We start from the raw sequence: 21,772 nt of genomic DNA on the forward strand, positions 1-21,772 counted from the left end.
ATACATCGGACCTTTCTTGGCCCATATACCCCTAGCCCCTCCCTTGTTTGTTGTTTCGGTGGTGGTCTCTACCTTTTTCTATCTCTTGGCTAGTTTGTCTTCCTCTTCTTTATATTCGAATAAGTGCGCCAATCTGGCTTTGAACTAGTAATTTCAGTCTTTTCGGTGGCAATTGAAATTGCTGTTCACCCAAAATTTAACCGAAAGACTACTTTTTTAACCTGGATTTCGGTTGAAATTTCACGGATTGCTAGCCAGAAAACGAAATTGAGAACCCTGCTTTGAACCGGATTGCTAGCCTAAAGCAAATAAAGAATTCCCGCCCCCTTGTCAATCCAATGCCGGAACTACAGCTGAAAAGGGTCGTGCAGGGCCACTGTCAACTCTGGGTCACTCCAGCCTACACTGCCTCGTTGGCTCCCTACATTCTGTACAGGGTTTTAGTTTGCCGAGAGCACTTGAGTTGCTGGTTGGTTGGGACCTTGGGATATCTGTCAGCCAGCCTGCCCTCCTGGTGGGACTTCTTGCAAAGGCCCAAGAGAGATGCAGAGAAGAGCTCAATGAAGTCAAGAATACAAGTTGTTCCAAGAAGATAACAAACTATACAAGGCCAGTATCAAACCATCAGGAATGCTTGAACACAATGTTTGAGCCTACCGTCAGAAATGGATATGCAGCTGCAATTGTTTGAAGATTATTATGTACATCATAGACAACTATGGGGCTTACATTCGGGAAGAATGTATTATGTATCAGCAGACATAAAAGGATGGCTGTTTCGAATAATAGTAAGTGTATAGGATAGCCAGATCATGTTTCATGGGCATAAGGAAAAATGACAGGGCCGCTTAGAACAAAAACCTAGGGGAATCTCGCCCTGTGTTTGAGTTTTTTTCCCCATCTGAAAAAGAGGGATATATGGCTGCCGGTTGGAGTGCTATTTTGCTAGCACCCAACGTCTCAGAAGTAGGATAGACAGCCAAATAGGAGGCCGTCTCTAATGCTCATTACCCAAGGCTGTTAATACATGTTTCATTTAACTAGCAAGATGAGGGACCCCTCTTGGTCTAATAAGCCAGGGCCAAAATTGAATCAAATGAATGTAGAAGGATTCAGCCCTTCTGTTGCTGATTCCTATGGGAGGACAATATAAGCCAGAGTTGTAGGTAAGCAAAGATAAAGGGGATGCTCACATGGCCTTGTCATGAAAAATGGCTTCAAATTCTTCTCACCCAAAAAAAGGAAAGACTCAAAGTATACCCAGACACTCAGGAAATGAAGAAAACTGTTCAAACCACCAAATTTCTAGTGGAAATGGTTTTTAATTACATGTGAAAACCCTACCATGATAGAAATAACAAAAAGATTAGCTGAATTTGGTGCAAAATGCCCATATCTAATATGAAGCGATTCTGGGAAAACCAGTTAATATTATCAAAGGGGGTTTTAAAAAGCAATTATAAAGCCTACATATCATCTGCACTTATCCATTCATAATCAATTAGACCAAGATAAATTTAAGAATATCAGAAACGAAGTTTGCTTAGATCCTCTTCAATAAAGAGTACAATGATGGTCAAAGGAGGCTTACCACAACAGCCTACAGGTTAAGTTTGTAGAATTAGCCTATAGCAAGCCCGTTTGTTGGCTGAACACAAAAGTGTGCATTTAAAGGATTATTTGTTTAGCTTTCAAGGGAATTTGTCACCCTATTTTCATGATTATCACTTATCAGAGTGGATTGCTGATTGGTGTCCAACAAAGATACTTTGAAGATAACATCAAACAAAGATTAACTTTCTGTTTAAGTTATAGTCACCAAAGAGTTGGTAATTGATGACTGCCAAGCTAAATGAATCTTGGGCAACGATTCCATTAAGTCTAAGAAATTCAGCAATAGTTATCAGCTATATACAGATTAAGTAACCGGACGAAGACAGGAAGAACCTTATTGACTGTTGCCAAATAATTTCTTACTTTCTGGACTGCAACATTGAGCATTGCTAATGGACTACACATCATCCAGCTGTGCAAAACTGGATGCTGGCATTCCGAGAGGACTTCCTGAACTTCAACACCCTGCGCCTAAACTTGGCCTGCTCAAGGCCATCCATGGAAGGCACAATGTTCATCGTCTCCAATTGGGGTGCATTCTTGAGCAGGAGCTTCACCAGTTCTAATCCACTTTTGCTCTCATCAATGTACTTCATCCTAACTCCCTTGAGATGCTTCACCGCCACCCCCTTGCTACATAGCACACCATGGCACTCTCCATCACTACACCGTCTACGTTTGCCCTGTGATGGCTGCAGCAACGAATATGATCTGTTTAGCACTACAATTTAACAGAGATAACATAGCAGTGAACAAAAAGGCATATCTCACCACAACAGACACACGGAGCTCTTCCACATTTGGGCAATTTGAGAGCAATGGTGCAATGGATAAAGCACCTTCTTCCCGCCTCTCAATTATGCATGACAACTGCCTCACCCTGTCTAACCGCACCTTCCACCACTCCTCAAATTGCTTCAAGTTATTTTGCAGTTCAATAATTAGATTCATCAAAAACTAAATTCAACCTCCAGATCAAGAGTATTTGAGATACACTATACCTCAATGCACCACGGTGAGAGCAAAAGGCTCCGTACATTGCCAACCAGAGCAATAAGCTCTCTGAGAGTAGCCTCCCGGGGCTTGACCTGTGGCTTCTCGATGGCAAGAAGGACTTCGTCCAAAGAAACTTCGCCATCAATTATGTGCCTGGTTGCCATTGCACCTGAGTAGCGGAGGGTTCGCAACTCTGGCATCTCAAAGAGCGCAAGAGACGACTGCTCCGTCCAAGTACAGTCCGTGATCGCGAGCGAGCAAAGGCGCGACGGACCGGCAAGGCGGAGCGCACTAATGCGGCATTGTTCAAGGATCAGGTAGCGGAGCTCCGTGCAGTGCGAGAAGAGATCTCCGAAGAAGTCATCGTCCCCTTTGAGCGAAACGGACGCGAGGTGGAGGCGGGATAGGCGGGTGAGTGGGGTGAGCGAAGGCAGAGGAAGTGCATAGTGGTCGAGGCGCAGCGTCAGGGACGTGAGGCCGGTGCAGGCGAGAAGGGAGGGCGGGAGGACGGCGAGGCGGGAGCGCGGGAGGCGGATCTCCAACCGCTCGACGCCGCGCGCCGCGGCGGCGGCCAGCCACGAGGCGAGGTGGTCGGCCGCGGAGGCGGCGAACGCCTGGTCGAAGAGGCCCTCGAGAGCGAGCCGGAGGCGGCGGAGCGGGTGCGGCGGCGGCGGCGCGGAGCGCGGCGCGAGCGCGGCGGTGGCGGCGGCCGCGAACGCCGCCCTGCGGCGCGGCGCCTCGGGGAACGCCACGGCGAAGTCGATGTCCAGCGCGGGCGCGGCGGCGACCGCGCCGCGCCACCGGCGCGAGATGGCGGAGGCGGCGACCGCGGACCGGAAGGGCAGCTTCGCCACGATCAGCCCCAGCACCGCGTCCGGGAAACCCTCGAACGGGTCGCTGCCGCCGCCGTCGCCCCCGCCGTAGTCGTCGCGGATCGCGTAGTCGCGCGCCGCGTAGGTGAGCCCCGCGGCGTGGTTGGGGATGAGGTGCTTGGTGCGCATGGCTCCCTCTCTCCCCGCCCGCCGGCTCTCGACGCCCCCGATTGGAGAACCGACTCCTTCCTTCCGGAACTGGAAGGTAAAGTACGGCGCAAGCAGCGGAACCGGAGTGGAGCGACGGGCCCGCGGCCTGCGCTTTATGGCGATCCCTCGGGCCTCGAGCCTTCCCGCGGTGCGATTCGTGCGCGTGGGAGGCGGCACCAGGCACCGGGTGCAATGGCGCGAGCGATGCTGTGGGCGGGGCGGGGCCTGCGCCGGACGGACGGGGTGGTGGACTGGTGGTGCCGTCACCGCGCCGGCGCGTGGCGGATCGTGGGGTTTTCGGCCAGTTTTTGCGTGCCGTGGCCGTGCCCCGCGCGGGGTTTGGTTTCGCCGCGGACCCGGCGAGCGCGTGTGGTTCGTTTGACGCAGGCATTCAGCCGCGGGTGGGTCGGTTGCTCCGAGCGCAGGCCCGCGTTTTGTTTCCTAGGGGTGGTTCTGGTTTGGTTTTGGCCTAGCCAAACGGATCGCGAACTTTATGCAACTTTGCGTGGTTACAGAGTTAAACTCGGATTTGTCTATGATCTCGTTGTTCTACTAGTCTACTACTACTACTACCATATACCATACCTGGCCATGTAACATTCTTATCATTCAATTCAAGTTATAAATAACGTGTTATGCGAAGCTTGTGGCAGTCGACGCAGAAGATTCGACAGATCGTGTAGTCACTTTGGTGCCAGAGGATTAAAAAGGTGCGGTTGCTTGTAATCGAAGTAATTTCTGACATGCACTAACGCCTCTGGTTCAATAGGCAATTGATATCTATGTTCAGTTTTTTTCAGTCCATCCAGGCTTCCTCTTTGGACTCTTTCAAATCTGCAGACCAATATTTTCAAAAAAACAAAATCTCCAGACCAATGTGGATCTTGCTCTGCTCATGCCAATCGATCAAAATTAACTTCACTTATTGTGGTAACATGTAGTAGTAAAAACAGAAGTAATTATTTTAAAACAGTGAAAGGTACTTCTGATATTCATCTAATATGCCATACAAACCAAAAGATTTGCTTCAGTTCAACCAACACAACATTTCAACATTGCAAGGCCAACGTTACCAGAAGCAGATGACAGTTTAACTTCTCCTTTCCTCTCTTTACAATAAATGTGACTATAACTATTGAGAAATTATGTACTCGTGTCAGAAGTGTACAACAGCATCGCAAGTGACTGTTTCAAGAAACTCCAGTTTCCCAAGAAAAAAAACAGGAGAAAACATCGTCACAGCACCTAAAATTAGACATGACATCTGGTACTATCACCGCTGATGATCCGCTTATTGCTCTGTGGCGCCAAGAGGGTGTTGGATTCCTGACATCTGGCCCATCTCGGACCACAATGGTCCTCTTTGCTCCAGAACTTGGCAACCAGCATCTTCACGAAAGCCCTGAAGTCAACAACAAATGAAGTTACAATCTCCCTGCACAAGATTGCCATGTGTTATTACCATTTAATGTCAGGATAATCTTGAGATGATTTCACAATACTAAGAACCTAGAAATCTAAAATCATACCATTTGAATCTAGAAATGAAGTTTAATCTTCGGATCACAACTTCTAGAAGTGTTATATGTCCATTATGGTAGGTTGTATCCAATCTGGTGCTACTAAAGCAAATAAGGCAATAAAGATAGGAGATGGTAATGCAATGGAAACAACCCTCGGCTTTCATGCAGTGAATCTAAATAGGAACTCATGTCCAGACAAGCATTGCCGCCCATATCCTTATATGAACCCTATATATAAAAAAAATCTAAAATACAGTAAATGCCTACTCCAAAATCATTACATTAAATAGCTATAGTAAAAGTTAAAAACCTATGATTTCAAAGAGTATTACTGCCCACCAAACTGAAGCCTTACTTGGTCTTTCTTATAACTATGTTTAAAAAACACCTGTCATTTGATGATTTTGTTTTATGTCAAACAGTTAGTCATCCCTGGTTGAGTGTTGAGAACTTTGAAGTACCCACACTTCTTGCAATGACATGGCAGTTCTCATCATTCGCTAAGCATGATTATTCTTTTGAAAGGAAGCTAAGCACAATTATTGCATTATAAGGCATAACTTGCTATGATTTGAGAGGGAACTGGAAGCATCTTGACATCTGTATTACTAAAATAGTAGAATAGTTTAAATTATAATCCTGCTTATTTCATGGAAGTAATCTAATGGAAGGTTCATGCTTCCTGTCATTCTTTTAAGATGCTTCATGGAAGTAATCTAATGGAAGGTTACCAAGGGTTCATGCCCTTTAATTAAATAATTACACACAGGCCAGAACGCAGGCTGCATAAGGAGGTAACAGTAACCAATGCGAGCAAAGAAGATGGCTTTCTTAGCTGATCGGTTGAACTTGGTAGATACATTGGATAAAAGATTTATATATTTGCTATTCAGATTAGATTTAACATCTGGTTAAAGTGCTCAATGAATCTCATTTGTCTAAACGATGAGTTGCATCCTTCTAAATTCAGGATTGCAGTAAACCCTTTCAAAAAAAAGGTGCAGAGTGAAGCTAAACATGTAATGAGGTGCATAAAGAAATATCATATATATGAAACATGGGCAAGATGAGAAATAAAAGGGCCTAATACATTTTGATCTCAGAAAGGCAATTCCTTAGAGGAGGTGCAATATCTATAGGCTCTCCCGTGCGGACAGGTTCAGGTCTGTAGATGTTCATTGCCAGGATCAGTTCAGACGATAACAGTCCATAAAGCTAACTAGAAAGTCAGGCAATCAGGCAATTGACTACAGAATATATGTGCGTGAGTTCACAAATTATCCTGACAAGGAATCAAGCATCGCGGACCAAAAAAACAACATATTGAAACACAGCATTGGACAGTTACTGAATGTGAAATTGTATGGTCCTTGGGTAAAGCAAAAGGGAATACTTACAGTGGTGAGCAAGGCGAACGACCACCGTTCACATAGTACACAAACAAGTACGAGTCATAATGTTGTCCTCTTATGTAGTAAAACATTGGAAGCCTTCTGACTAGCTTAAATAGCATCTTCTTATAAAAGCTGATAGCAGGCTGGTTGTATGAAATGACATGTAAATAAACACCTCTGCAATTTGATATACTTGCTGCATATTTAACCACTTCTCGAACCAGCGACGATGCTGCAAGCGAGAATTCTTGTAAGATCAACCATATCAAATCCACAAGATAAACTGTAAATGAGGAGACAAGGTAACAAACCTATGCCAAGGTTTCTGTAGCTATCCACCACACCCAGCGTCAATATATACACAAGTGTTAGATCTTTGCGTGAACTGTTATACCTAAACAAGTCCTCAATCTGCATATCAAAATCATTAGCTTCACTGAGCTCACCAGTTATAATACCATTTTCAGGGCCTTCTGTATGGTGATACCTCGCTATCTTTTGCCGCGATCATCCTCGTGGTTACAAAACCTATTATCTCATCCCTGCGGTCGTCTGACCTGCTGGTGTCCACAGCGCCCCAGGAAACAATACCATGGCCGCTCACAACATTCAAGAAGAACTCCCTCTCGTACCTGAACAAAATGGAAAGGATTACATGACCAAATCAACCAGTGATGGTAAATTTGTCAGCAGGTAGTAGAATTTGGTAAGAGTAAATTTGTCAACAGGTAGCAGAATTTGGATATAACAATAAAAGCAAGGAACAACCTAGCAAAAACAGCAACCGTTTCTAGTAGCTACCTTATGGGAAAGAGAGCGAGATGAATCTTCTCTAGAGCTTCGAGGTCGGAGGGTTGGATAGGCCGATACTCTATAGTGGGGTAGATTTCGGATCTCGGGTCCAACATGAGCAGCTCCGGCGGCGGGGACGACGACCGACCAGGTTCTTCGCCGGGAGGCCCGGGAACCGTCGCGTGAGGGAGAGGGGACTCCTCGCTCCGAGGCGTGCAACCGTTTCCGCGCGTGTCAGGGGCGCCACGGCGAATCACAGCTTGCTCGGTGGTGGCGCCGCCGCCGCGATAAAAGAGTGGGGAGGGGAGAAGAAGGCGCCGGCGCCGGCGCCAGAGGCCGATCGGCGAGTGGGACAGAGAGAAGTGGGGAGAAGAGCCAGTGAAGGCCGGATCGCGAGGCTGGGAAGCAGGGGATCAGGGGAGGCGGTGATGGACGAGCGGCGGCGACCTGGACGTGGACAGGAAGAACAGAAAGGAAGGAAGAGTCACAGGTCAGGATGCTAATCGGCTGATTTGGGTGACATTAGCCGATGCTGAACTGTTAGAGGATTCGTAATCCAAATAGGTGACGTTTCCATTTCTTTGAGTTAGTTCCGCCGTCCATTCTCCGCGCCATTGCTGATTGCTCTATCTTATTTACCATTAATAATAATTTTTTTTGTCTCATTTCAAACTTTGGATCTCATGGTTTCGAATGATATGAATAGTTCATGATTCAACCTTAACCAACTCAATCCATGTCCTTTTTAAGAATTTTTAGTCATTAGCCAAACCCAATGACTTTTATGTTCTCTTTCTTTTTTTCTATCTCTGATCTTGCAATATTCCTTCCCCACCACCGATTGAAAACGTTCACGACACTACAACCTCCCTCCTCTAGCCTCTATGTTCGTCCCAATCCTTCCTCTATAATCATTCTCTGTTACCGTTAGTGCTGACACACTATTGTCTCACATCACATATAGATTAGCCTTCCATTTAAACTCCGGAATTAGAGACTCACCATAGTCAAAGCCACCTAAACCTTGCTAGAGTTTGATATATGGTTAAATTTTCACCGAAAAAGGTACATAAGGTTAAACCTACTTAGAATTGGAGATAGATATGAAGATCTTAAAATTGGAGATAGATATGAAGATGGGTAGCGAGAAAAGAAAAATGAAGTCTGGGATGAACAATTTCATGTGGTTGAAAATAGAGGCTAAGGATTTACATGTACGAGCCGATCAGTTAACTCTCGGGAGAATCACAAATGTTCATTTTGATAGGTTTTGTAATACTAATTGTACACATCCTCAACAAAATCATTTTTCGTATCATGTGTCTAGAGCACGAAGCATGACATTGTTAAAATAACTGGTTAATTGGCAGAATTGCAAAACTATTAGTCCAAGTGCCTTTATGAATATTTCTAACCCACTTATACAACTCTGAGCATACACATCACATCTAAAATATTGACGAATGGAAACATGCAAACTTAGGTCTAAATATGTTGTAAGCACGTCCAAATTGAAAGAATGATTTGTCATCTCACTTTTCATATGCATTGGAGCTCGAGACAAAATAATATAAAAAGGGCACACATAATGTCACAATGATCAAGATGACGTTGTGTAGGAGCCTAAGGATGGTCGTGTTGATCTTATTGGTTTCTGTGTATATGTGCGCGAATGGATTTGTGGAGGGTTTTTATTTTTATTTTCACTTTTTTTTAGTCTCGCCGAAATAAGTGAAATGCACGTTTAGCTAAATTTTGATCTAATAGGTGGATCTTTCAATCGGAATTTTGATCTCGATGTGGGTATGCGTATGACTTAAACCACTAAGTTGGTTTGGCTTAGACGTATAATAGCAGTGGGTTGGTTCTTGAGCAGGGGGCATTTGTGTTCGTACCATTAGCAGCTTTTACGAGGCATGATATAAATAGGGATCCACGTAAATAATACCCAGGAGGCATGTGTTAAAATTTGTTGTATGGAAAAAGGAGTATAGATGTCGGTCGATAACTGAACCAGACACACTTTCGGACCGGTAAAGCGGAGCGTAGGAACCGGCCGTCCCGTTCTTGGTAGCCGGGAGGGCACCGTCCGCTGCACCGTCCCGAACCTTCCCATGCACTCTCACGTGTTCGGTTGGCCTTCCCGAACCGAAACGCCGCACTGCCCCCCCCCCCCCAACGCCCCGTTCTTTTCTCTCATTCCATCCCACATCGCCCCTTCCGCCTAGAGGGCTCCTTCGCTCGCGAGCCGGGATTAAGCGATGCTGGCGGGAATTTTTCGACGGAGCGCGGGAGATGGCACCGTCCCGGGGCTAAGGCATGGGAGGCTTACGGTGACCTCCCATCCTCCCACCACTGTCTTCGCTCTCCTCCTCCCTGGTGCGCCTTCTCCTCTCTCTCCCCCTGTTCAACCTCGGTTTGCCGGTGGATCAAGGTACTCCGGTGGCGTCCTGTGCCCCTGCCAATGCTGCGACGGTACATCTCCCCCTCCTCTTACGCTGCTTCGTCCCCTCTCCCACGTTGATCTGTTGATTCGTCTTATTTTGCTTGGTGTTGATGAACCCTAGGTTCTTCTTCTCTTAGATCCATGCGCTCCTTTTATTGTTCTGTATCTGGATTTATGGTTGTGATGAACCCTAGGTAGTTTGTAATGTGGATCTATGGTTGTCACGTATAGAGGTCGATCTGATTTTTATGTTCTTGTACCATCCTCCCGGTGGATCAAGGTCCTCCAGCGGCGCCCTGTGCCCTGCCAGTGATGCGCCGGTGCATCTTGCTTGGTGTTGATGAACCCTAGGTTGTTTCTGATGTGGATCTATGGTTGTTCTGCATCTGCATTTATGGTTTTGATGAACCCTATGTTGTTTCTGATGCGGATCTATAGTTGTCATATATACTTGTTAATCTGATTTTTTTGTGTCCTTAAACCTTTGCTTACTCCTTTGCAACCAATCACACCCGTAGTACTGAGCTGAGCAAAGTGTCTAGGTCGATAATGAATCATTGCCGTCGGAGGAGCACCTTCGGGTGTGGCAGCCGCGTCTAGGATAACATGTACTTCTGAATGTTTGCTTGCTTAACAACATGACCCCAAGTTCTTCTACTAAACTCTAATGAACACTGCATTGTATTCTTAAACATGAATTTGAAAGGTAGGCGCCGGGTTGCGGCTGCTCTTGTTGCTGCTGTTGCTGCATGATTTTTCATGTGATTTAGGAGGAGAGCTGAGGATGCTCGGTCCATTACCTATGGACCCATGGCAGAGAGGGACAAAGAGAGGAATAGTAATCTCAGATTCATTTATGAATCTAATGATGTTCATTGTGTTAACTTGCTAAAGATGAGGAGGGCACCTTTCTTCCAACTGTGTGACTTGTTTTGTTCAAGATAGTTGGTTATGGATATCATACATGCCACTGTTGAAGAACAAGTTGCGATGTTCTTGCATGTAGTTGGACACAACCAGAGGTTCAGGGTCATTAACATGACATTTAGGAGGTCACCTGAAACTATCAGTTTGTTCTTTCACCAAGTCTTGTATGCAGTTGGTGAGTTGAGAAATAAGTTGATTGTTCCACCATCTACTAGTGTTTATCCTAGGATCCTTGGCAGCAGGAGATGGAACCCATATTTCAAGGTTGGTGGCCCTTTCCTGATTGTAAACCAACTGACCTTACCCATATGGTAGTAACCTGTTAATATGGCTATTTGTTTTTAGGACTACATAGGAGCAATTGATGGGACACATGTCTTAGCTAGAGTTCCTTTGAAGATGCAAGCTGCCTTTAGAGGCAGGAAGCACACCATCACTCAGAATGTTTCGGCAGCAGTGGACTTTGATTTCAGGTTCACATATAAGCTTGCTGGTTGGGAGGGATCTGCGCATGATGCTCTAATTTTGTCAAATGCTCTTGAAAGGGCTGATGGCCTTACAGCCCCACAAGGTACCATACCTCACATATACACATGCCAACAAATTGCACCCACTAAACTGATAAACCATCTCCATTTGTTACATTGTCTAGGGAAATTCTATCTTGTGGATGCTAGATATGCAGCCAAGCCTGGGTTCCTACCACCATTTCGTGGTATAAGGTACCACTTGAGGGAGTTTGGTTCTAATAGTCCACAAAACCAAAGAGAGTTGTTTAACCTGAGGTATTATTTTCTTAGAGTGACAGTAGAGAGGACCTTTGGTGCTCTAAAGAATAGGTTCAGAATCCTTGACAACAAGCATTTCCATCCTTACAAAATCCAAGTAAAGTTGGTTCTTCCTTGTTGTATTCTGCATAATTGGATACTTAGGCATGGACAAGATGAACATGTTCCCACTAAAGCTGCTTGGACTCCTAACTCCACTGATACTCCCCTTGAGTCAGAACACAGTCTTGACAATGGAACCTGGGCACAACAGAGGGATGCATGGGCTGCACAGATGTGGCAGAATAGGGGATCTATTCTTCTAGAGTTTAATTCCACTGAAGTACTTGGGGTTCATGTACTATTTAGTAGCATTGATGAATTTGTAATATGTACTGAGACCTGTGACACCCTGCTGTGATATGTACCTGCAATCATGAATAATATCTTGATATGATGTTTGCATGCAGTATTTACTTTGCTGTTTGATTCCTAAATACTTTGATGTTTCTTTTTCTGATGGTATTGTGGTTAGGACATGACTGCGATGGGTGAGGAACTTGTTGGTGTTGCCAATGAGGTAGGTGTTGAGGGTGGGGTGGTTGCTGTGGAGGAAGGGAACCCAACAGCCCCTCCACCCAATGGAGCTCAGCCTGGGAGGCCAATGCAATGGACCAGTGTTCAGTCAGCCTTCATGCTTAGTAGGTTTCATGATCTGGTTGGACAAGGGGTCAAAATTGACAAAGGCTTCAAGGAAGTTCATGTTAGGCAAGTTGCTAGGATGGTTTCTAATTTTGCTGAAGTCAATATCACTACCAACCAAATTTACAACCACCTGCGCAAATGACGCCAGAGATGGGTTAAAATTGCTAGGATGAAGGATCTCAGTGGTGCTCTCTGGAATGAGGAGCATCACATGATAGTTCTTGAGAAGGAGCATCTGATAGGCCACACTAAGGTTAGGCCACAACCATATATCAAACTGTTATGGTTGATAATTACCCTTTTCTCTAACTATTGCACCATCTCTTTGCCCAACTAGGATCATCCTGCTGATGCTAAGTTCTTGAACACCCCAATTGAGAAATATGTCCAGATGGAGGCCATTTTTGATCTAGCCAGGCTACTAGTAGGTTTGCCATGGGTTCCAATGAACCTTTAGGTGTACCAACTGACCTTGGTCACCTTGAGGGGGGAGATGTTAGATCAGAGACAATTGATTTAGGTGGGAGTGAGGGTGATTCTGGTAAGTAAAATGAAGCCTCCAATGAGGTGGACAACTCAAAGAGTAGTGATGATAAGGAAGGAAGAGGTGGTAAAAGGAGGAAGTTGTGTGAGGAAGAATACCAGTTGATGCATGGTATGAGTGTTGTTGCTGCCTCTGTTGTAGATGCTCTCAAGGCTCCTCAGCACAATGAGGTCCATGAGGATCTTTATGGTTGTGTCATGTCCTGCCCTGGGTACTCACAGGAGGCGCTGATGTTTGCATTTGTGTTTCTACTGAAAACACAAAGCAGAAGGCCTATGCTTTGTTCAGATGAGTGAAGCCCATAGGATCCTTTGGCTTAGGACCTACCTGAGCCAAGCCTACTTCATCTAGATGCTTAAGGACTGCCATCAGATATTTTGCTTGCCTATGCTATAGTTTGACATCTTGGGTTAGCACTAACCACTAATGGTGAGGGTAAAGATACCATTTGAAGTCTATCCAAGGCTGCATATATTTTTGTATAGCACAGGAGGTCACTGGGAGGAATCTGTTAGGTGTAAACTTGAACGCCTGCAATTGTGGTTGTGATGGATGCATCTTGTCTTTGTTCTGGTTCTTTGATCTTTCTTGTTGGTTGTGCCCAGAGTTGTTGCTGGGTACCTTCTGGTGATTCCATATTTATTTGATCTATCTTATTTGCCGTGCCCATGTTGTCTAGTGATGATTCCATCTTTCAAGGTAAGAAATTATGCCTATGATGATTGAAATATTTTCCCAATTATATGTGGACGGGTAACATCAGATGGCCTTGAGCTTATGAGGGACTATGACATTGTTGTTGTTCTTGTCCACTGATCTTAGTTGTTACTTCTTTCTTAATTGTCCACTGATCTTGTTGCTGTTCTGTTGTCGATGTGCTATTGCTGCTGTTTCTGTTGTCAATGTGATGTTGTTTCTGTTCTGCTATTGCTCTTGTGTCACTGATGCTTCAAGCTCAAGGTCAAGAGAAGATGAAAATATAAATCTGAGACCAACATTTACTATATCACATTTCTTATCATCATGTTTTATTTGTTTCATAAGGCACAATGGCTTGGTATGTTGTGTATCGAGGTAGGAAGCTTGGGGTCTATGCAAATTGGGTGACCTGTTAGCAGGTCACGGGTTATCCTAATTGTTGCTGTAAGAGTTTCAGTTCTAAAGAGGAGGCAACTGCTTCTTTCCTAGAGTACACTGGTGATGAAGATGTCAAAGAAGCTTCTTTCGGTCCACAAAAGACGGCAAATGAATTTAGTTGGATCCATATCATAGTTATGCTACAATTTATTGTTATTACTGTACTGCTACTTGCTAGTAGTAATTAGTTGCCTTTGGAAATAGTTCATCAACATCAACCTTTGTAACATGAAAACAGCTCCTCAAATCCTCATATTCATGAACATTGGTGGTAACCTTACCAAAATGGTACTAGGGTTCTTTGATCTCCTCCCATTCAAGCTACCAAACAAGATCTGGTGCGCAATATCATACACGATAACGATGCATCCAGTTCAATCAAAGAACAACTCGCATGCTTCAGGACGACAGCAAAGTGCAACCAAACAAACCTCTTTGCATCACTATATCCCGCCTCCCCCGATCCGGTACAGCCCATCCATCCCGGATGGCTTCCTCCTTTGCAACCAATCACGCCCATAATCGATGTGTCGATGATCCGATTGTGTTTTTGTGCTAGGATGACTCGACAACTTTGGTCCCGTTTAGTTCCGTTGCTTATATTTAGCACCCACATCGAATGTTTAGATACTAATTAGAAGTATTAAACGTAGGCTATTTACAAAATCCATACACATATAGAGGTTAAATGGCACGACGAATCTATTAAACCTAATTAGTCTGATTTGACAATGTACTGCTACATTAAACATTTGCTAATAATAAATTAATTAGACTTAATAGATTCATCTTGCGTTTAACCTCAATCTTTACAATTAGTTTTATAATTCATTTATATTTAATCCTCAGGATTCAAATATTCAATGTGACACCTTGGAGGGACCAAACGCCCCCTTCGCCTCGTCACTGTCACGACTCTCTCCCTCTTCTCGAGGAGGGGTGTGCGGCCAATCTATTCTCCCGGATACTCCAATGTCGAGTGGGGCCTCATCATCGTCCTCGCCGCCGCCGGCGGAGGCCGGGGACGGATACTGGGTGGCGCGGGAAGAGGCGGCGGCGCGGCTGGAGGCGATGGCCGCGAGGGCTCTTGAGGACGAGCTCTCGGCGGAGCAGTTGGAGACCAACAACCAGCTCCAGGAGGACGAGGTAATGTATCGCGCGCCCCCGACTGCTTGTGAGTTCGTCTGCTTCCCCAGGGCGCGCCGGAAATCGGTGGATAATATGTGGGATCCTGATTACTTGATTAGGGCGAAAAATATATGGAGTTGCAGATATTAACTCGTGACGACATTCGCGTACAGGATGCGCAGTAATCGTTGTACTTGTACTTAGTAGTCTGAAACTGGAATTCAATTACGCCAGAGGCTGCAGTGGAATTGCCCTTCTGTAGCATTGCGATAATTGCGGTTTTCTTCTCCTGTAAAACTATATAATGATTCTTGTCGTGTTCAGTTAGGGTTTAGGATTGGAGGATAAGGATGGTGAATTTGTGCATCTACTGCGGAGAACGAGTTAGGACTTGGGAGTTATGATTGTCAGTTCTAAGAAATAGATGTGTTAAAGCTATTCGAACTACTGTTGTCGTTAATACCCAGTAGCATATCATAATATGTTCAGGTGTTGGCACTGCAAGCCATTTATGGGGATGATATGGTCATCTTGGAGGATAAGGCGGGTCTTCGTTCTTTTAGGTTTGTTCCACAGCTTTGTCCTTCTCATGAACTCTCTCATTATTCAAGAGTGTAATGTTCATGTCTTCTTCCCCAGATTTTTGTGCAGTATCCAGTTCCCAATGACACTAAGGTCTTATTGAATTTTCGTCCAAACGGAACTATGGTTGGAACTGATAATAATTATGGGAGCCAAGATGTTGGTGAACTCTTTTGTGCTTGCAGCTTAAAGCATTTACCACCTCTGGTGTCAACATGTTTGCTGCCACGATCATATCCCAGTACATGTGCTCCTTATTTTACTATCTCAGCCAGGTGGCTGGATGAACCAAGTGTCTACCTCTGTGCCATGTTTGATGAGATTTGGACTGAGCTGCCAGGACAAGAAGTGGTGTATAGATGGGTGGACTGGCTGAATGTCTCTTCATGGTCTTGCATTTCTTTGAATGACAACATATTATTAGTCCCAGATGCAGATGTTGCAGATGAACGTGCTATTGCAAGAAAACTTCTTGTTGATGCTACTATTCCTCTGATGCAAAATTACAGTGAGAAGAGATCTCAGGAAATATTTCTGAAAAGCCTGCATGAGTGTGGAACTTGTCTTAGTGAAAATACTGGTGAGTCTCTTATACCTTATCTATTGTGTTTGGTTTTGCTGACTTATTTACCTTTTCTTCAAGTTTCTTCCACTGCTCTTTGGTCTATCTTGTTGGTCATCCCTTCTTTAGAAATAAAATTAGGAACTCAAGTGAGGAAGCAAAATAGTACTTTGTAAACAGCAATGGCAGGATGTCAGGATCTATAAAACTATGGATTCTAGGTGGCTTAGCCGCCATCCCTTTATTCTCACCAAAATACGAAAACATGCAAACCATGGTGTCTTTTCAGTATTTTTTATGCTTGAAGCTTGAACCCTGTCTATTGGTTTTTGACTGTTTCCGTCTTCATTTCTTCACTCTACCAGGCTTTAATTTCACCAAGCTCCCATGTCACCATTCGTTTTGCATGAAGTGTATGGAGTCTCACTGCAGAATTCACGTGAAAGAAGGGACTTTAACCATGCTGACATGCCCTGATACAACTTGCCGCAGTCCACTTCCATCGTCAATATTGAAAAGCCTTCTAGGAGATGATTGCTATATGCGATGGGAATCATTCGCTCTACAGAAACTCTTAGATACAATGCCTGATTTGGTATATTGTCCAAGGTGTGATGCTGCTTGCTTGGAGGTTGACAATGATGCTCAATGCCCAGAGTGTTTTTTCACCTTCTGCTCTTTGTGCAAAGAACGATGCCATGTGGGGAAGGAGTGTCTTACACCAGCAAAGAAAATTAGCATTCTGAGGGTAAATACTGCATAATGTGTTAATGATTTAACTTTCTTTAGTGAAATCATGCGTACAGCCAGCATCTTTAGACTTTGTTAGGGGTACTTAATTTGAAGTCAAATTATCGGTATGGGATGGGCATATGGTTATTTGTCATAATTGTAGTATCTGTTACTGTTCCAATATTCAGATGTGACCTGGTTCATTGAAGTTAGGTATTCTGCTTTGATGCATTCCATACTGTATGTAGTTCAGGATCTTAATAGTCTCAGTGAAATCAATTGTCCTTTTCGGTTGTACTATGTAGTCGAACTTATTAAATGAAGATGTATCAATACAAGTACAGCAGAAATTACTGTCGCCAATGTTGTCCAAAATGTCACTCATTTGTAACTGGAGGGATTATTTTGTTAATAAATATCTAATTCTTAAGCAACGATGTGCTTACGTAACAATTGAAGAACGAGAATGATATTATTTTAGCATGCTACATATTGGGCAGTGCTTCATTTGTGTTTGCATGATTCATTCGCTATTTCTTCTTTATACTGTTGTTTCTTAATATCCATTCACAGTGCCATGGCACATTCTACTTTTTGACAGGAACAACACCAGAAATATTCCCTGCCAGAAAAACAATTGTTGAAAGAACAGAAGGAAATAGATGAATTGCTAAATGTCTGTGAAGTGCTTCGCAATTCTAAGCCCCCTCTTGTAAGATGGCTATCTCAAAAACTCAAGGCTGCAACCACATGACCTGTAGGAACTGTGGGAAATCCTTCTGCTATCGTTGCAACCAGAGAGTTAGTGGATATAACTATTTCTGGTAATGCTGATTCATGTGCAAATATTTTGTTTTCAATCTTTTTTGTACTCATCCAAAAGCTAAAAGATTTTTGCCACTTAAGGTCTGGAAATTGCGAGCTGTTTGAACACAACAATCAAGGGAGAAGGTTCAGACTGGATGAAGATCCTGATGATGATGATCCAGAGGAGCTAGAGCCTGAACTGCCATGGCTTTGTCCTTGTCCAATCTGTGGCTGTTGGAATGAAAAGGTTAGCAACAGTCTCTAATCTATTTGCATCTAGAGCATGGCAACTTCCACTAATATCCACATCGCATCTCCAAACACTTATTTATGTATCTGTTAGGCTGTTAGCCTTATGCTGCTAAAGGAATATTTATGTAAATCCTGTGTTTTAAATTTAGCTAAAGTTATATCACCCTCATTGATCTTTCTTTGTTCCTGTATCTATTTTTAAATCTACTTTTTTTTAATCTGTCATATGGTCACCATACATGTGCAGATAGTCACTGGAAGTAGCTCTCTTTCCTTCTAAAAAGTTGAATGAATTCTGCTGCTTATACTTGCTTTGTTACTTATGAAACATGTCAACTAATATCAACTAATATCTCAATGCAATGCCGTGTTTTATTGACAGTTTGACACAAACAATCATATATCGTGCATGGGTTGCCGAGGCCACTACTGCGCGTTATGCCAGAAGAGGGTCTTGAAGAGCTCTGAACACTATGGACCGAGAGGTTGCCAGCAACACACATATCCTTAGAGATTCCAATGCTTGCTGTACAGTACGTAACTCCTTTATAACATAACATCTTGCAACTCCCAGCGTTTTTGCATCCACTTGTCCAAAAGGAGAGGATTCCTGTTGGAAGGGACAATGTAAATTTGCAACCATTAGGTTCCATAGTACTAGCATTTAGCCAGGATCATTGATGTCAAGAGCAAATTGTTTGCCATGTAATGAACAGCAGAACAGGGCATTCTTTTTTAGTGTAGTTTGAAGATTCAATTCCTGGCCAACGATTGAAGATCCAGTTCGGTTTATGCATTTAGCCGATCTACTCACGATTTCACACACCGGGTGCGTCGTGCATATCCTTGCACGAAGCCTGAAAGACACCTAAAAAACGCTAGCGTGATTTGGGTTCTTGCACTCTATTTATTTGATATGTTTTCAGCGCCAATAACCTGCAGCAGGTGTAGAACTAAACGTGCTGCTTTTTTATCGGTTATTATGTGTGTCCTTAGAAATATTAATTGTTCGTCGGGCAGAGAAGTTGGAAGTATGCTTTACTGTGCAAAAAATGACGTGCGATGATACGAGTCGTGTGCGATGCCATCAACCTTACCAGCAGTAGTCCAGACCGGTTTATATACGAGTGCCTGCCGCAAGCGCAAGATTACTTTTATTTTTATCGCATGATGAGATGAAGGGCCAATCGATACGAGCTGTGCGGATGGGCGACGTGCCGGCGTGAGCATCCGAGCAAAGACTTTACCAAGCTGTCCAGCGGCGGCGAGGTTCTCGCCGGAATATAAACACGATGTCAGTGGAACCATCCTCCTCGGCATCGGCCGCGGAGGTCGGTGCCGGGTACTGGGCGGCACGGGAGGAGGCCGTGGTGCGGCTGGAGGCGATGGCTGCCGCTGCCGCGAGTGATCACGAGCTCTCGGGGAGCAGTTTCAGGGCAACAGCCAGATACAGGAAGACGAGGTAACGGATGACGCGATGCCTTCAGTTTCTTCTCTTGGTTTCAGCAGTTCATCGCTAAAACCGAATTCGATTCCACATGGGGTCGCAAGTCTCGCAGACCGCCGTGTGTCCTGTAGTAGTGTAGCAAGTTCAGTTACGTTCAGACAAGAAAATTGCATCTGATGACATGTTGTGATTGACCTCCAGCTGCTGGCACTGAAAGCCATCTACGGGGATGACATGCTCATCTTCGACAACATGGACGGCCTTCATTTTTTTCAGGTAAACTGAGCATCTGAACCCCATCCCAATTCACAAGTATTCATAAGTTCAAAGTTTTTTATTGATCTTGGTAGTTCTTAGTCCTTGAGCTGAATTTATTTAGGCTCATTTTGTTAGAAACCTTGGATATACCATGAAGTGGCAGTTTCAAATTATTTTGTGCTGTTCGTTACTACTGTATCATTGAAAAATCTATCAACCTTGGATCTGAATGTTGCTTTTGGGCATTGCTAATTATAAGTAAACAGTGCTGAATTAATACTTGCTGCAGTCATCAATACAATCATAGAAAAATGTAGGTACTTTTGATTCACTTGCATTGACTAGTTGGATTTCTTTTATAAGTAAAGCAGATATGTTTTTTGGGCTGCATAATGTCTTTTTATCTCTTGTGTTGCCAGAAGATGAAATATGTATGAAATATCACCTGAGCATGGATTTACTTTGATTTAGTGTCTTTGCTCTGTATCCAAAACATGTCCTGAACTCCTGATCATCACACTGCATAGCTCTTCTGCAATGCTTAAATATTTTAGTGTGAAAGACATCCTTTTGACGCTGTGTTTCGGAATAACAGCAAGCACTTGAACTGATATATCTACTCTTATATTAGCATCATACTACTCTTGTTTTGCTTTACTTTCTGCATGTGGTTATTAATTTTGAAAAGTCAGTTTAGTTTATAATGCATATTTGGGATCTCAATATGCCAGGAATGCTTGGCATAAGCTTGGTGCTATGCCTACACAAGAAGTTGTGCCGGAGTACATCGCATTTGTTCATGAGCTACTCCCTAACTGGGCTGAGAAATAAATTAGCAGGAGAGTGAGAGATTGCTGCAACCACTGAGCTCAAGGAGTGACCATCGATCTGCACTTTTTCTTTCCTCACTGTTGGATGCGTGTGTTGCCAACTTGCTCCTGTGCCGCTGAGCCAGCTATATACCCTGCAACTTGTTTGGCTACTAGTAGCTACCTAATGGTTTCTTATTGGGTTGTAACCATATTTGACCAACAGTTTATATAACTTATGCACTGGAAAGTTTATATAACTGATTGTGAAGGTTTGAATTGGAGTGGGTTATATTTATTTCCCTTGTGAGAATGGGTTGGTGGGTTACAACTTGGGTTACAGCCCAATTAGCAGGGCTAGATGCACCGCTACAGTGAGGAGAGGTCGCAGGAAGCATTTGATCAGAGCGTCCACGAGTGCGGAGTCTGTCTCAGTGAAAATACTGGTGATGATGAGCTCCCTCTTGAACCCATCGATGGCTGTCTGGTCAGTACATTTTGCTGGTGAAATTTGTTGAGAATTTCACCCTTTTCTTTCACGTTTTTGCAGGCAGAAACTTCATCCAGCTCCCGTGCAACCATTCCTTCTGTGTCAAGTGCATGGAGTCCTACTGCGGCATCCACGTGAAGGAAGGCAGCGTGACCAGGCTGGCGTGCCCGGACACGTCGTGCCGCGCGCCGCTGCCGCCGCCGGTGCTGAGGCGCCTCCTCGCCGAGGAGGGCTACGCGCGGTGGGAGTCGCTGGCGCTGCGGCGGACGCTGGACACGATGCCCGACGTGGCCTACTGCCCCCGGTGCAACGCCGCCTGCGTGGCCGCCGGCGACGACGCGCAGTGCCCCGCCTACTTCTGCGGCGCCACGTCGGGGACTCCTGCGTCCCCGCGGTATGCTACGCACGCGGTGCCGTGGCCATTCAACATGAGAGAGCCACTTCCTCTCTTTTGTTTTCGCTGACTTGGTACATATGCAAATCGGCCGTCGGGGCAGGAGCGGCAGAAGCTGATGAGAGTGTCGGTGAGGGAGCAGATGTCGGAGGCGCAGCGGCTGCGGGAGCAGCGGAAGGTGGAGGAGCTGCTGAGCCTGCGGGAGGTGCTCCGCAGCACGAGGCAGTGCCCGTCCTGCCGGATGGCCATCGCCAAGACGGAGGGCTGCAACAAGATGGTCCGCGACAACTGCGGCCAGTTCTGCTGCTACCGCTGCAGCCGCGCCATCAGCGGCTACAAGCACTTCGTGTGAGCAAACCAAACGCCGCCGACTCAACCCTCTAGCAGCTCGTTGCAACTATGCTTCATAACTTTCGTTGCCACTTTTGGGGTTCTCGCAGCAAC

The 21,772-nt window shown here is 44.8% G+C and overlaps 3 protein-coding genes, 1 long non-coding RNA gene and 1 pseudogene across 5 annotated transcripts; 3 read left to right on the top strand and 2 right to left on the bottom strand.

The window, feature by feature from the left end:
* Positions 1-1,833: 1,833 nt before the first annotated feature.
* On the bottom strand, positions 1,834-3,982 carry LOC117843857 (F-box/LRR-repeat protein At3g59190). The gene is made up of 3 exons (XM_034724596.2): positions 2,616-3,982; positions 2,386-2,529; positions 1,834-2,306 (listed from the first exon to the last, which is right to left on the bottom strand). Exons 1-3 carry the CDS (start codon positions 3,609-3,611, stop codon positions 2,019-2,021), a joined length of 1,428 nt encoding a protein of 475 aa, XP_034580487.1. The 5' UTR covers positions 3,612-3,982; the 3' UTR covers positions 1,834-2,018.
* A 630-nt stretch (positions 3,983-4,612) lies between these two features.
* Positions 4,613-7,596, bottom strand: LOC117835423 (histone acetyltransferase MCC1). 2 transcript variants are annotated; one of them, XM_034714781.2, is made up of 5 exons: positions 7,351-7,596; positions 7,037-7,181; positions 6,861-6,960; positions 6,553-6,781; positions 4,613-5,034 (listed from the first exon to the last, which is right to left on the bottom strand). In XM_034714781.2, exons 1-5 carry the CDS (start codon positions 7,455-7,457, stop codon positions 4,884-4,886), a joined length of 732 nt encoding a protein of 243 aa, XP_034570672.1. In that variant the 5' UTR covers positions 7,458-7,596; the 3' UTR covers positions 4,613-4,883. The 2 variants fall into 2 exon arrangements, with proteins under 2 accessions (XP_034570672.1, XP_034570669.1); XM_034714778.2 differs by having other exon boundaries at positions 4,613-5,067.
* Positions 7,597-10,777: 3,181 nt separating this feature from the next.
* Positions 10,778-13,026, top strand: LOC117856174 (uncharacterized). The gene is made up of 8 exons (XM_034738601.1): positions 10,778-10,978; positions 11,060-11,285; positions 11,367-11,499; positions 11,647-11,839; positions 12,017-12,249; positions 12,355-12,439; positions 12,524-12,614; positions 12,872-13,026. Exons 1-8 carry the CDS (start codon positions 10,778-10,780, stop codon positions 13,024-13,026), a joined length of 1,317 nt encoding a protein of 438 aa, XP_034594492.1.
* A 1,739-nt stretch (positions 13,027-14,765) lies between these two features.
* LOC117833859 (uncharacterized) lies at positions 14,766-21,366 on the top strand (annotated as a pseudogene).
* LOC140223139 (uncharacterized) lies at positions 16,747-17,918 on the top strand. The gene is made up of 3 exons (XR_011898577.1): positions 16,747-16,887; positions 17,473-17,695; positions 17,778-17,918. It is a non-coding gene; the product is annotated as an uncharacterized lncRNA (long non-coding RNA).
* Positions 21,367-21,772: the final 406 nt, after the last annotated feature.

This window comes from Setaria viridis, chromosome 1 (genome assembly GCF_005286985.2).
Source record: "Setaria viridis chromosome 1, Setaria_viridis_v4.0, whole genome shotgun sequence".
NCBI classification, from domain to species: domain Eukaryota; kingdom Viridiplantae; phylum Streptophyta; class Magnoliopsida; order Poales; family Poaceae; genus Setaria; species Setaria viridis.

Bases quoted from the DNA above. Each gene is read 5' to 3' on its own strand.
- LOC117843857 (XM_034724596.2), bottom strand. From the start codon at position 3,611: ATGCGCACCAAGCACCTCATCCCCAACCACGCCGCGGGGCTCACCTAC. The intron at 2,530-2,615 runs GTATAGTGTATC...AATAACTTGAAG, and splicing joins TCTCACCGTGGTGCATTGAG to CAATTTGAGGAGTGGTGGAA. The intron at 2,307-2,385 runs GTGAGATATGCC...TCGTTGCTGCAG, and splicing joins AGCTCCGTGTGTCTGTTGTG to CCATCACAGGGCAAACGTAG.
- LOC117835423 (XM_034714778.2), bottom strand. From the start codon at position 7,457: ATGTTGGACCCGAGATCCGAAATCTACCCCACTATAGAGTATCGGCCT. The intron at 7,182-7,350 runs GTAGCTACTAGA...CATTTTGTTCAG, and splicing joins CTCGCTCTCTTTCCCATAAG to GTACGAGAGGGAGTTCTTCT. The intron at 5,068-6,552 runs GTAAGTATTCCC...AATCTTGTGCAG, and splicing joins CGTTCGCCTTGCTCACCACT to GGAGATTGTAACTTCATTTG.
- LOC117856174 (XM_034738601.1), top strand. From the start codon at position 10,778: ATGTTCTTGCATGTAGTTGGACACAACCAGAGGTTCAGGGTCATTAAC. The intron at 12,440-12,523 runs GTTAGGCCACAA...TTGCCCAACTAG, and splicing joins ATCTGATAGGCCACACTAAG to GATCATCCTGCTGATGCTAA. The intron at 12,615-12,871 runs GTTTGCCATGGG...CCTCTGTTGTAG, and splicing joins TCTAGCCAGGCTACTAGTAG to ATGCTCTCAAGGCTCCTCAG.